Source organism: Epinephelus lanceolatus, chromosome 17 (assembly GCF_041903045.1).
Source record: "Epinephelus lanceolatus isolate andai-2023 chromosome 17, ASM4190304v1, whole genome shotgun sequence".
NCBI classification, from domain to species: Eukaryota; Metazoa; Chordata; class Actinopteri; order Perciformes; family Serranidae; genus Epinephelus; species Epinephelus lanceolatus.
Window position 1 is genome coordinate 42,893,491 of NC_135750.1, and position 15,254 is coordinate 42,908,744.

Below are 15,254 nucleotides of genomic sequence, written 5' to 3' on the forward strand. Positions count from 1 at the left end.
CTCCGTGCAGGCAATAGCCACAACCAGAGGCATTATGCTTTCATGTTTTATGTACATCTGTTCCTACGTCTGTCCGTCCATCCCATGCATGTGAACGCAATATCTCAAGTACACCTCAAGGGAATTCATTCAAATTTGGCACCAATGTCCAGTTTGACTCAGCGATGAGCTGAGAAGTTTTTGGTGGTTGTAGGTCAATGGTCAAGGTCACTGTGACCTTGTTTGTCTCATTCTTGTGAACACGGTATCTCAAGAACTCCATATGGGAATTTCTTTAAATTTCATTTTTCACTTCATTTCATTTCACAAATGTTGAGTTGGACTAGAGAAAGAAACGGATCAGATTTTGGTGGTAAGGGTCAAAGGTCAAGGTCGCTGTGACCTTGCATCCATCTCATTCTCATGAACACAATATCTCAAGAACAGCTTGAAGAAATTTCTTCAAATTTGGCACAATTGTTCACTTGGACCGAACAATGACAGTGTTTCCCCTAGGTTTCCAGCTTTTGGGGGGGTGGGGGGGGGGGGTCAGACGGACACCGATACAAACACTTAAAGGAATCATGGTGTTCATGTATTTCTTTTAATCACAGCAGTCAATATAACAACTGAAAAAGTATTTGAACTGTACATTGGACTCAACATCATAACATTTCTTCTTCACCACCCTGGTAGCATTAAAAAGGCGCAGATATGTTTGTCTGCTTTTCAGATGGTTGACGCAACATATTTTCCGACGCACGCTCTCTGTCAGCTGGTGGGAGTGTGCTCACCTGTGTGTGTGTGTGTGTGTGTGTGTGTGTGTGTGTGTGTGTGTGTGTGTGTGTGTGTGTGTGTGTGTGTGCGCGCGCGCTCGCGCGCGCACGCACACACACAGAGAGTAGAGGAGAATTGTAGGCATGTAGAGACAGAAATGACATGCCATTGTGTAAATAAGATAAATAACAAAAGGCTATTTAGTTTGTTTAATAAAAGGACAAGGGATAGACCTGTTCTATAGGAAAGGTAACCTTAAATAACTTCTGTTGTGATCTGGCGCTATATAGAAAATAAAATTAAATAAAATTGACATGACCTTCAAGGGGGGTTGCGGGGTGCCGTTGGGAGGCTGATATAATGGTAGGGGAAACACTGAATGAACTGATTGGATTTTGGTTTTCAAAAGTCAAGGTCAGTATGACCTCACACAATATGTCTTTGGCCATATCTCAAGAATTCATGTGCTAATTATGACAAAACTTCACACAAATGTCAAAAATTATGACAATGAAGTGATGACATTTTATATCCAAAAGGTCAACTTCACTTTGACGTCATAATATTTTGCAGAAAACATTTTCTGGCCATTAGCCAACATCATATCTCAGTAACAAAAGGGGAGACATTTGGTCAGATACTGAATTGGTGAGACTAATCTTGGGTGTCCTCCTTGAAACTGTGCTGATTGTATAGATCTGCCATGCTGTTGGGGGGAAGATGTGTGTGACGCATCCATGTTTTCACAGACATGGATGTAAATTGTAAGAGAAACTTGACTGCACTGTGTGCGTAGGCATACAACCGCGGGGTGGTAATTCTAGTTTACATTATAAATTAGTATGAAGTTTATATTACTAGCCTACATGTGTTTCCAAATCTGAAAAGTACTTGCATGAAAGTTCATTCTTGACTGGAGGTCTCAGAGTGACAAACTAATCTTAACACATGGTTTCTTCTAGAGCCTTCAACAAAAACGTGTACAAAAATATAGATTACTTTGGTGTAATTTGTCAGTGATAAAGTATTTTGACATTTTTGTTTCTAATATTTAAGTATCTGAAAGTTATCCAGCACACCTTACACATTCATAATCCTCATATATTATGTACTAATATGCACTTGGATCATGTTATCTGTCTGCTACTGTATGCTCCCTGGTACTGAAGTGTTTTCTTTGTTCAGGTAAGGACCATGCTAAGTTCTCTCCAGTGGCCACAGCCAGTTACCGCCTCCTCCCAGACATCACCCTGCTGGAGCCGGTGGAGGGAGAGAAGGCAGAGCGCCTAAAATGCTGCTTTTCACGAGGAGTTATAGACATAGAAGATGTTAATGGTAAGAAAGAGCTAACTTCACTCATAAGAAACCAAATAAAAACTAACTCTTCAGAGGGCATAATGAAACAACTAAATACATGAACCATAAGCCTGAGGGCAGTACTCTGCAAGCATGCAGCACATTTCCACTTCACCAGCTAGGAGATTTATCTAAGCAGAGGCTTAATATAACAGATGTCCAGTATATTAAAGGGGTACACCACCTAAATTCAGATGTCATTTTCATGGCACAGGAAAGATCAATCAGTATGTGTGAATATGAGCTATTCTCTCAAAGCCATAAAACAAAAAACTAAGTCTCAAACTTATGATATGATAAGGTATAAAGTGTGGAGCTGCTCCATAGACAATGAATGGGAATCTCATTTTCTGGACCCACAGGTGTTGTCTTTTTTATACCCAGATGAGTTTTGTTCTATAGTAGTTTTCTCAGTTGTGAAACAGAAAATGTCCCCATATGCTCAGAACATTCCCCAGGCTGCTCTCAGTGTCATCTACAACATCTTCCACCATTCATTGTCTGTGGAGCAGCTCCACACTTTATATCTTATGACATCACAGATTTGCCTTTTAGCGCTTGAGTTTTGGGATTTGGGAGAGAGTTGTTCATTTTATCTAATATTTGAAATGTCTTAGACCATAGGAATAACATGTATGAATTTTGAAGATTGGTGTAATTCCCCTTAAGGAAGAGTTCGGCAAAATATAGAAAAATTGGAATGATCTTACAGTAAAAATGATCCATTCTTACAGGGGTTGGAATCACCAGAGACGCCACAATACCATGTTACCACAATACTTAAAGGCCCAGGCACACCAAACCGACTTCAGAGAACGCGGAGACAAAAGCCCCCTGCTGTATTGCCAGACATTCTTGTGTCTTGGCCAAAAAAGTTGCAACATACCGCAAAGACCACAGCTGACAGCCAACCAGCATGTATGTTCTGTGCCTGTGTGAGAGGAAATAAGTCTCCACACCAGCAGACAGTGGTTGTCTGTAATCGTCATTCAAAAAGGAACCAGAATGCCTGTCTTCTAAGACTAGTTAGCCAGCTAGCACGTTAACAACACAATCCAATGTTGAAAGAACAGAGCAAATTTATTGTGCACCAATAACACAAACCATCAGTAAAATGTTTTTGCCAAAGAGCTCAATGGATAAAGAAAAATAATCTTACCTTATGTAACATGTTTGTTTTGGTCTCACTCCCTCATGACTTAAGCTCTTTGTTGACTTTCCTCACTTCCGTTTCTCTTCTCGTTCGCTGAGCTCAACTGCGAATCAGATTAATTTTATTCACTGATGGGCTCCATCGTCACCGACACTTTTTCAGCATGCTCAATCAGCCAAAAAAAGCCAATGGTAAAATTGATACTTGGCATTTGTGTATTGATACAATATTGCCACGCAAAATATTGCGATACTATGCTGTATCAAGTTCCCCCCCTGCCCCTACATTCTCATCAGTTTGATTGTTTAAATGACAGTGATTTCTCCTGTCTCTTTCATATAGTCTAACATGGCCCCAAGCCAGAATGGAAAGATGTTAGGATTTCTGAGGAGTTAACTTGTTTATCAGTCTGTAGCAGGCCTGGAATTTTATCATTTTAGGGGCAAGGCCACTTGGTCTTTCGTGTTGTCAATTTTTTGAGGACACAAAGGCAAAAAGCCAGGGCAGCAAGGCCATAAAATAAAACAATGATTTTAAGTCCACGTCCATAATGAATTTAATTTAAGGACTAAGGATGTATAACTATCTGTGAAATGAATAAATAAAACGAGCTCAAGTAATAATAATGAGTATAATAAGTAATAATGTAATCTATTTAATAGTACTAATAAACCCAGTGTGTTTTAAATATAGAACAACCAGGTTCATGTATTTATAAGCAAACAATCTTAAATATTAGGCCTAAATATTTTTTGAGTGTACATGATAAACTGATTCACTGAACAAGACTGGCTTACAATTATTTTTGATATGTTGTTAGATAGCTAACAAACAATATAACATATATATACATAGGCATGGCCCTCCTCAACATAATGCAGAAACAGACTAAAAAAAGAGCTATCAATGCACAGAAGCATAATAAGTGACATTAACAGTATCTAATAACACACACCATCTCTCTACCAGCATGTCCCTCTCTCCTCCACACACACACATGGACACACCTCACCTCCTGATGCTTTCCTTACAGGTCAGTTACACAGGATAGAGTTTTATACAGTCCATGGCAGCAACAGTCATGTTTACAACAACAAATAATAATAACAATAATAATAAACAACAATAACAATAATATCTGACTGGAATATAAATATTCCTCCTTCATCACAATACTGAGTGAAGAAAGTCACATTATCTCAGCTTGAAGACAAACATCAGTATCAGTCATTCATCCTGCTCTTTGTCCCTCCTCTACTGAGGAGACTCGCTGTCTGCAGGTCGGCTGCCTCAGGTACATGTTCAGATAAAGTGTTAGCCTACATACAGACAGCTTTCATTTTAGTTTGTCTGTAAAAGTTTGCTGTTAGCACCGCGAGCGTGATGTGCTTGTGTCGACCGCGATTGTAAATCATAATAGCGGTGAATGAGAGACTGCGGACGGAGCAGATTGAAATATGGCTTTCTACATGCTGATTACATGTATTGATAAAGTATTGGCTTGGCTGGCAGAGGTTTTATTGCACTTACTTACAGTAACAAGCGTAGTTGTCGTTAACTAGAGTAATCTTGAAGTTATATTCCCTTCATCTGCAACGCGGCCTCTCTGCTGTTGTCTGACTTCACTCTGTTGAGTTTGTGTGTGTGCACGCGCGCTCTGTGCGGAGGAGGTCAGCCCTGACATGCAGAGAGCAACTCATTTCTGAGTTTTGAAAATGAATGAATAAATAAATAAAGCAATCGGCCTAATCATGTATGTACAAAATGCTATAAGGCTACATTACCTGTTCTGAAGACATGATGATCATGCATTACACGGCCAGCTTCAGGAACTTCACCTGTATCGTTGGCTTGTCAACAAGTGCACAAGCAGAAAGGTTTTTGCGACAGTTGTAACAGACAGGTAAAACGAGCAATCCTCCATTGTGTTGCTTTAAGTCTGTAAATGTAATCATCTGTCTTCTTGTGTTGTGTGCCTCAGGGAAAAAGGTCGCCAAAGTAGTAAACAGCCGCTTGGATACGTGCAGCAGGGAAGTCCTCCGACATAATGACCTGAAGAATGTCGTGAAGCTGGGAAGACTGCGAGACCATTTCATCTGTACGTTCATATACCTTGTTCATGTACATGCAATCCAGACTGTTTTTACCATGTCAGGGATCACCTTAAATAAACAGTTTGATATTTTGAGAAGAGCAATCAATTTCTTTCTCACCAAGAGTGATATGAGATTACTAACACTCTATGCGCGTGGTAAATATGAAGCTACCACTGAGAGACAGTTTAGCATAGAGACTGGAAATAGGGAAGCAGCCAGCCTGGCTCTGCCTGAAGTTAAAATATCTGTTTCCCAGTACCTCTAAAGCTCACTAATCAACATGTTGCATGTTGTTTGTTTAACCCAGTGATACTCGACTTACAGCCCACGGATCAAATCTGGCTCCTGATGGGTGCTGGGTAGCCGCTAGGGGTGTAAATCACCAGTATTAATGTTTTCATGTCACTCTCTTGATCATTGTTGTAAAAAATATCTGTTGTGGGAAATTGGGAATGTCTTTGACTGTATATTACTGTAGTTCTTCTGTATATCTGCTCATGGATCTCTTCCTTTCATACAGTTACTGTGGAGTCGACTGGCATCCTGCCTCCAGATGTCCTAGTCACAGAAGCCATCAAAGTCCTCATGGCCAAGTGTCAGAGGTTTCTTAATGAACTGGACTCTACCGACATGGAAGTAAAGTAAAGAAGTAAAGACGGAGCATGCTCAGAACAACCACAGGATCTGATATTTAGATATGCCACAGTCTATCAGGGCATATATTGTTGATACTGAGCTCTCAATGGCTCTCAAGGCTGTATTATTAAAACCTATAGTGAAGTTTCAAAAAGCAGATAGTGGTTAGACTTGCTCATTAGTGTGTGTGGAACTGCTGTCTCTGTGTGTACACTCTATTATGTATGCCACTCTTTATTTTCCCTAAATAAACATGCCGAAGCTTCTAAAAACATCATTAATTATTGGTTATTATTATTGGTGATGAGGCAGGCCTTCACACAATCCATCACCGCACAATACATGTAGTCCAGCAGAAATGTGAAATATCTGATGGAATTGTGCTTTTGATGATTAAAAACATGAGCTTTGGCACCCTTTTAGAGCATCCCCTAAGGAAGATTTTTGGCTATAGGGCCATCGCATACAGTATCTCACATAAGTGAGTACACCCCTCCCATTTTTGCAAATATTTCATTATATCTTGTCATGGGACAACACTATAGAAATGACACTTTGATATAATAAAGGTGATGGACTGGCCAAGTATGTATCCAGCCCTAAACTCACCTGTGCACCTGTGGGGCATCCTCAAGCTGAAGGTGGAGGAGCACAAGGTGTCTTCACATCCATCTGCTCCGTGATGTCATCATGGAGGAGTGGGAGAGGATTCCTGAAGCAACCTGTGAGCTCTGGTGAATTCCATGCCCAAAAGGGTTAAGGCAGTGCTAGATAATAATGGTTGGCACACAAAATATTGACACTTTAGGCACAATTTGGACATGTTCACCGTGGGGTGTACTCACTTATGTTGCCAGCTGTTTAGATGTTGATGGCTATGCTTTGAGTAATTTTCAGAGGAAGGTAAATCTATACTACTATGCAAGCTGTACACTGACTACTTTAAGTTATATCAAAGTGTCATTTCTATAGAGTTGTCCCATGAAAAGATATAATGAAATATTTGCAAAAATGGGAGGGGTGTACTCACTTATGTGAGATACTGTATCTGTCCAATGGCAGCCATTTCCAAAATGGCCGCCACCTGTTGTTATTTTACTAGTAGCTTAGGTTCGTGACCACCTAGGATCTTGATTCTGGTGGCTAATCCTACATTTTCAAGGATGAGGAATGCAGTGGTACTATTTACAACATGCTAGAAACTACCTTTCTACATGCATCTGGCATTCATGTGTTGCACACTTGGACAGAGCGGACTTCCAGGCATGCATACGGTTAAAAGAATGCCTTTTATTCTTCCTCTGAAAATACACAAACACAAGCACAAATGAATAACGTGGGGGCGTGCTGCAGGCTAGGGATACTGAACAACTCGGGTATCTCCTTGTATCCTACATAAAGGACCTCCAGGCTGCCCCAAGTGCCTGTATGAGCTTTACTCACTATAACCACAAGTTAATCTACCAAAGCATTAAAGTTGATATTACCAGTGAAAGTATACATCAGCTCATGAGTGTACAAAATTATAACACACAATAATAAAAATAATAAAAGGGGTATGGGGGGTGTCTAGTGTCCATAAATATGTTAACATTACTGTGGGCTCCACACATGGAACTAATTAATAGTAAAACCATCAAATATTAGCGGAGTTACACATATTTTCCTGAATTACAGAATCAGTTGTGTGCAGACCTCATATGTTTATCTGTATGTATCTATTTTAGAGCACAACCCAATGAGGAATGCAGTGGTATTATTTACAACATACTAGCAACTACCTAACTACATGTATCTGGCATTCAGTGAATGAAATAACAGTAAACAGTGGTTTAAATGATCAACATAATTATTATTGAAGTTATACCTGTTCCATGGTAATAGTAATGTTACTTCTGAAAACACAGTCCATCACAGTGGCAAAGGGCAGTGCAGTGAAGTGCTGCCTAGATACATTTGCACTGCACTGCACCGTTTTCCAACTTCCACAGTGGAGGAGTTCGCAACAGGCCTGGGTCGCCTCTGGTAGTGTGGTCCAGTGAACTTCCCATCCACCTGTGGCCTTCCTCTTCCACCCCCAGTCATTTTAGGATGGGAGTTCAGGGGCTGCACCCATCATCTGTCCCCAGCAATAACCAGCTTGGTAGGCAGCCCTCTGTGTGCTGAATTAGTGCTGCTTGCTTCTCCAGGTCATTGCTGTACTCAGTGTAGGCCTTCTGTAGGAGAAGATATAGGCAGCTGGCTGTGACCTGATGAGCATGTCGGGTACTTGTCACATGAGAGGCTTTCAGAAAGGAATCTGCTGTTCCAGGAGTAGCAACTCCAGCTTGTACAAGTGCTCCTGTCCACCCGCTACCCTCCATCCTGTCCACCCGCTACCCTCCAGGAGGTTGCCAAGTACCTTGAGCGCTGCCATCTCAATGTGAAACCCACCAATCATCACAAGTGATCCTCATCGTGAGTTGCTGGCCAGCTCCACTGGATTTGTTTTGCCACTGTGTACAGAGGTTGATCCTGAGTGATGATTGGTACCTGACCAGGATTCAGAATCTCCACTGCCTGCTTCACTACATCAATGGAATGGTGAATCATAGCAACAGATTTTGTCTCATCGTAGAAAAGGAGAAGTTTAGAAGTGAGTGTGACACTGCTTTCTGGTATTGCATTTGGTGGTTGGAGGCTAGCATGGTGTGCAGCCCACGAGATGGTTTCATCCCCTTGGAGGGTGTCAGCAGCCAGCACAGTCTGCATTTGCTCAAGCCACCTATGAAACACAAAGTGCAGATAGAGATGCTGTATTAATTCATTAGCGTGGTACTAGTTTAATTTGTGTGATAGTAGTCATTGTGTTTAACTGGCGCAAGCATTGTTAATATACAGTTACATGCTGGCACTCTTTCTGCATGGCTTGAGGCATCAGCTGACAGTCTGCTTTGTCGGGTCCTATGACCTTTGGTACAAGAGGATCCTGTCTGAGCAGAGCAACAGGGGGCACAGTGGTGTACATGTCTGGCAGTTGAGCTGCCTTTCTCTTGGGATCTCTTTGAGTGTTGTCTGGATTGGTAGCAACATTTTGCTGCACCCCAGTGAAAGCATCGCTTGGATGTTGGAAGAGGGAGATCCCAGTTCCATGGAACGAGTCATGTGCACTAGTACAATTGGGATTGTGCTCAATATTGTACACTGCAGCAGTTGAAAACAGGCCCTTGAGCTGAGGAGGACAAAGTTTTTTCTACCTCATAGTGATGACAGATCTTATTTCCAAGTTCTTTGGAGATGTCGAGCACCCGATCATATGAAATGCACAGTCCTAGGTCAAAGAGCAGTGTTTCCGCTACATTCATTTAGCAGCAGCGGCACGGCAGGGTGTAGTGAGGAGAGCAGCGGTGAGGGGAAGGGGGAGTGGGGGAAGGCTCCTATTTAGGGATGCACTGAATATATTCGGCTGAAAATTGCAAAAAAAAAACCACATTCGGTATTCGGTGGAATAAGTGAAAAGCAAGGCTGAATAATAGCCGCGTGTTTTGATAATGCAATCAAACAGCGTGCAGTGACGGACAGAGTAAAATGTCTGCAGCGTGGCGATATTTTACTCCGTCCGTCACCGCACTCGCATTTGCGACTAAAAATAGTTTTGTGCGGGCAAAATAAATCATTCAGCACGCTATGTGAGTACAGATTTCAACCAGCAGCAGAAATGAAACGGCGAATCCCGCCGGTTGTGGGTTGGACGGGGGTCACAGACACGGACAGGTATACGTATTCCTGTCAAATACGGCGGCGCATGATAACAGCTTACCGGCGACGGAGAAGTCCGGCTCCAGGTGAATAACTTGTTGTCATGACTGCCCAAAAGTACCTGAACAGCCGAGCCATGGCGGCACATAGTATGTGGCGTATCAGAGGAGAAACGAGCCGTTCACACTTCTCTCTTTGTGGCAGGTAACGGCCCACAAACCTCACCGCACTTAAGGGACTGTTCTTTACTTATGAAGGAACTTGTCAGGGGAGGAGGGTGGCTGGTTGATTTTTATTTCATTTATTTATTTTATTTTGATCCCCCCTATGTTAATCACTTATTGATGCTGTTTTTGAAGTATGAATAAGTCAGTAAGTAATTTATTCCATTGAAATATCATTGATGTATTATAGAAAAGTGATTTATCTTTTTATAAATGACAAAAGGCACATCTGCCTCATTTTTGCTGCGGTATCCTGATACTACTCAGAACCGTGATACTTTCACTGATATCGTACCGTGGGTCCCAATTTTGGTACCGTGACAACCCTAATCTGGAGGGGGTTCATCTGCAAAAACTAATGAAAAACTAAAAAATGGCATTCGGTATTCGGCCAAGAGTTTAATATTATTCGGCTTCGGCCACAAATTTTCATTTCAGTGCATCCCTACTCCTATTGGAATTGACGTTATTCGCGGGATCTTGAAAGTGACATCATCACTGGAGCACCAGGTCAGAGTCTGTCGTCTTGAAGAATAGGGCAGCGAACCAGAGAAAAGAAAAAGGTAGATTTTATTAGACACATTGCTCAATTTTTCATTTGTTATTATTTAGTTTGTTATGTGGAGTCCATGATTTCCCCGTGACACTTACAAATGTATGCATAACTGTGCTTGGATGTTGTTTTATGAGGCTGTGGCAGCTTTCAGTTGTCTCATTGTGTTTAACATTACACAGCTTGGCTTTCTCTCACATGCATCTTTCGTACTTGTCCCTGTGCTGTCTCAAGTGCTGATGTAGATTGGTCGTGTTGCCACAGGACATGGCGACTTTAACTTTTAAACTTTTACACAGCACGTTTTTCTGTTCAACATCGCTGTACCTGAATCCAAAGTATTGCCATATAATAGACATTGCGAGTTTTTCGCCACCAACTCAGCCTGTTCATGGTCGTGCTCACGCTCTTCTTCAGCGTCTATGTTGGTCACTGCTGCACTCCGGGTGGTCACCTGACCATACGTTCTGCACACACCAGGATAGCTTGTGGGCGTAATGTCAACAAACTCCACACACTACAGGAGAGGTAGTTATGTTCATAGGCACACATGTACACATTTATTTACATTAAATCGCAAATCGCAGCCTTTTATGTGGTTATGTAAACGTGACATCGCAATTGCGATTGCGATTAGATTAATCGTGCAGCACTACTTGGAACACATGTGATGGGGCGTGTACACTCCACCAAACTCAAGAACAGAATACTGAGTTACTTCCAAGACATGGATGCTCACAAGCAAGGTTGTGATGTAGTGTGCAATGAGGATGTTGGTGCTGCATTGGGGAAAGCATGTGAGCATGATGCTGACAACAAGGCAGTTCATCTAGCCAGAGCTGCTAACGTAGTGAGGAAAGACATGCTCAAGATGAAGCAAAACGTAAGTGGCTCATTTGATGCCCACTGCCAGGAGGAGTCAGTGCCAGTTTCACTCTTGGCACTAGTATCCATGGTGTTATATGGCCTAAACATAACAGCCCAGACCAGCTCTGCATTTATGCCTCACCCAGCCCTCACTCTCTCACAGCTACTCATGTACAACAGTTTGGTACACCAGAGGGAGGTTGCCACCACAAGTAGGCCTACCACTAGGCATGTAGGAAAAATCAAGCACTCAAAATAAATACACTTGTAAGGTGCACGGCCAAAAACAGTGAAAAAGGGAAAAACGCCAGCACTCTCAAATGTCCTTTTGGTAAGTTTAATAAACCAGCTTGGATGGCTGTACCAGTACACAGACGTTTCGACAGAAAGTCTTCCTCAGTGTGTAGCTATGGTTACGGAAGTGGCGTTTAAGTATGCTCAAAGCAATCAGAGCAGGTGTGTGAAAAACACTTAACACTTCCGCCATAAAATGTAGTACCAACTCACAGGCAAAGAATAAACAAAAAACAATCTTAAGAAATTATGTCACGTCTAATAGCAGTAGATGCACAGAAAACAGATAAACATATGCATAATATACTCTGTTCATACAAAAAGGCACTGTGAACAATGTGCATAAGGGGGCAGAGTAAGTCCCAAATTCTCAATTAACAATCAGATCATAAATGCACAGGAAAAGAATTGCATAAAGTCACTGAGTAACTGTCCCTCAATTAACAATCAGATCACAAGTATACACAAAGAAAGACACAGTAAACAGTAAAAAATATGTGTATAAGGGGGCAGAGAAAGTACCAAATTCTCAATTAACAATCAGATCATAAATGCACAGGATAAAAATTGCATAAAGTCACTGATTAACTTTCCCTCAATTAACAATCAGATCACAAGTGTACAGTAAGAAGAATAAAGTACAAAAAAGTCGCTGAGTCGCTGTCCCTCAATTAACAATCAGATCATGAGTGTATAGTAGGATAAATAAAGTGCATAAAGACACTCTGAGTAACTGTCCCTCGTTTAAGAGACAATTGTAAATATACAATAGAAATAGACAAAGTGTACAAAGACATTCGGCCACTGTCCCTTACTTAATCAGATCATGAGTGCACAGTAAAATAAATAAAGTACAACAGATCTGCGTCTTTATCCCATAAAAAACAGTCAGGAAAGAAATACAGAAAAAAGGGACTTCACAGAAGTATTCACACCTCAGTTAACATTCAGATCATAAGAGCACAGTGAAAACATATAGTGCAAAAAGTCACTGAGTTATTATAGGTTCCACTAACAAGTCATCCATGTATGCACCGTCAGTAACAAAAAATTCAACGGGTACAGAACACCGTATGTAGTGTCCCCACAAGACATGCAATGCGACCAATAAGAAAATACGGTATATCACCTATACGACGTGGCCACTCTGCCAAGGCAAATATAATAGAAGATACCATGAGTCAGTCTATAATAGTCACAGAAAACAACTCAACAGTAACTCTTCATTCATACCTTTAGGAGATTCTGTTTGTAATCTATGGATCCAAAAAGCCTCTCTCTGTAAAATAGCTCTCTCTCTGTCTCCCCCTCTTTTTAGTGGTTTGACTTCTTCTATTCCCTGAAATCCTAAAGAACAAACATCATGACCTGCTGCAGTGAAATGTCTTGCTACAGATGATTTTTCATCTTTGGTTCTAATGCAGCTTTTGTGTTCAGAGATACGGGTCTTAAGCTCTCTTTTTGTCTTACCGACATAGCATAAGCCGCAAGGGCATTTCAACAGATACACCACAAACTTGGTCTTACAAGAAATTCTACCTTTAACCTTAAACTTTTTACCTGAATGGGGATGTGTAAACGTATCACCTTTAATCATAGCGTTACACTGAATGCAACTGTGGCAAGGAAAATTACCGACAGGTAACAGAGACAAGAAGTGTTGGGGCCGAACATAACAATCAGCTCTGACTAATTGATCTCTCAAATTCGCGGCACGCTTCTGAGCGAAAATATGTTTTTAAAAATATGGCCTACATTGAGATCGCTAGCCAGAATATGCCAGTGTCTCTTAATACAATTTTTAACATCATAGGAAATATCGGAAAAAGTCAACGCGCAGACCAAGTTTGAGGTCTTAGAGAAGGATGGTTTAAGTGTTAATAAAGTTTTCCTATCAATTTTTCTCACTCTCTGGAGACAGTTGTCAAGAATGTTTTTATCATAGCCTTTAGCACTAAAGCGGGCACATAATTCAACAGCCTGTGTCAAGTTATTAGCTTTTTCTTTCAACTTCTGCCCAACTTGAAATGGCCTGGCTCCATAAACCCCAAAGGACGCTAGGACAACTCTTTCATTCCAACTCAACATTCATTTTATTTTCTTGTTTTGGTGATAGGTTGGTTGGATTTCATCAGGTTGAAAACCTTCAAGACATAAAAGAAACAACAAATTAGGTACAGGTTATACAAACCCATAAATAAAATTATTCTCCGACCAATTTCCTTAGTGGAATGTTTTTACAGTGCATAAATCAAAATGAAAGATATAAATCTATGATATAAATCAATGATCGACTATATTAACTGTTTCAACAATTTAATTGTTTTAACTTAACTTCTACCATTTTATAGTCACAAATATTTTACATTTAATACCTGTTTTAATATTGACTTGACTGGATTTATACAACATGGATTTACCCACAAAAATTTTAAAGAATTTGTGCTTAAACAACTATTTTTCACTTTAACTTTTTAACTTTTAACTTAAAGAGCTGCACATTACCCCCACAATCAAAACCCAAACTTAGATCCATGCAGTCACTGTTTGCCTAACAACTGTGCCAGTAATTTCAGTATTAACACAAATATTTCTAACATCATCATAATCAACATCAAATATCATAAATTCAGTGTCTTTTAATGATACCAGAGACGAGTCTTTGGGAGAAACCACAAGTTGAATTGCCTTCTTCTGTTGAGATGTTTCTCCATTCCCAGTGCAGGGTGAGTGCTGCTTGTCTCACAGGTCCTCACTTTCAGTGATGAGCAGCCTGTTCTGCTCTGCTCTGCATTGCATTATGGGACTTGTAGTTAGTTGTAGTTGTGGAGGGTTTGAAGTGAAGTAAAGTGGTTTGATTTGAATCTTTTGCATCTCAGATTTATCTCAACAGCCTGCTCTTCAAAGGCAGCTTCAGTACTACAGATTCTCCTAACCCTAAGTAACTGGCTATAAGGTAAGCCTTTCTTGAGCCCCGGAGGATGGTAACTGGAAAAATCAAGGAAACTGTTGGTCTCTTTTCTTTCTATAAACTTTGGTCTCCAGGCATCCCCCTTTGCTAACACAAACATCCAAGAAGGAGACAGAGGCATAACTATACTCCAAAGAGAATTTGATAGAAGGCATCCTGGAGTTAACATGTTTTTTGAAACATTCAAGTTGTTCTAGTGTACCAGAAAAAATAAAAAACACATCATCAATGTAGCGGTACCAACACTTCAAGAAAGGAAGAAACGGGTTGTTATGGTAAACAAAGTCCTCTTCAGATTTACCCATGAATAGGTTTGCATAATTAGGAGAGCAGGAACTGCCCATGCTAACACCTTGACATTGTAAATAAAAAGAATCTTCGAACTTAAAGTAGTTTTTACTCAAAATGAGTTCAGACATCTTTAACAAAAAATCAATAGGGGGAGTGAGGACTTTCTTTTGACTAAGATAATAAGCCAGAGCATCTAAACCCTCAGTATGTGGCACATTAGTATATAGACTAGTGACATCCATAGTGCAAAGAAAGTCATTGTCTTCATTGTCTTTGCACAGAGTCCATTTTGTTCAAGAAATCAGTAGTGTCTTTAAGA

General features: G+C 40.7%; 1 protein-coding gene across 3 annotated transcripts in view; it reads left to right on the forward strand.

Annotated features, from left to right (window-relative positions):
- The window catches only part of polr1c (RNA polymerase I and III subunit C), a 49,209-nt gene extending 42,940 nt beyond the window's left edge, over window positions 1-6,269 (forward strand). For 2 of the 3 annotated variants that reach the window (XM_033613207.2, XM_033613208.2), the window contains 3 exons: window positions 1,942-2,091; window positions 5,247-5,363; window positions 5,882-6,269. In XM_033613207.2, the coding sequence (XP_033469098.1) occupies window positions 1,942-2,091; window positions 5,247-5,363; window positions 5,882-6,006 (392 nt within the window). In that variant the 3' untranslated portion in view covers window positions 6,007-6,269. The remainder of the gene's footprint in view (window positions 1-1,941; window positions 2,092-5,246; window positions 5,364-5,881) is intronic. The other variant, XM_033613209.2, reaches the window with a different exon arrangement.
- Window positions 6,270-15,254: the final 8,985 nt, after the last annotated feature.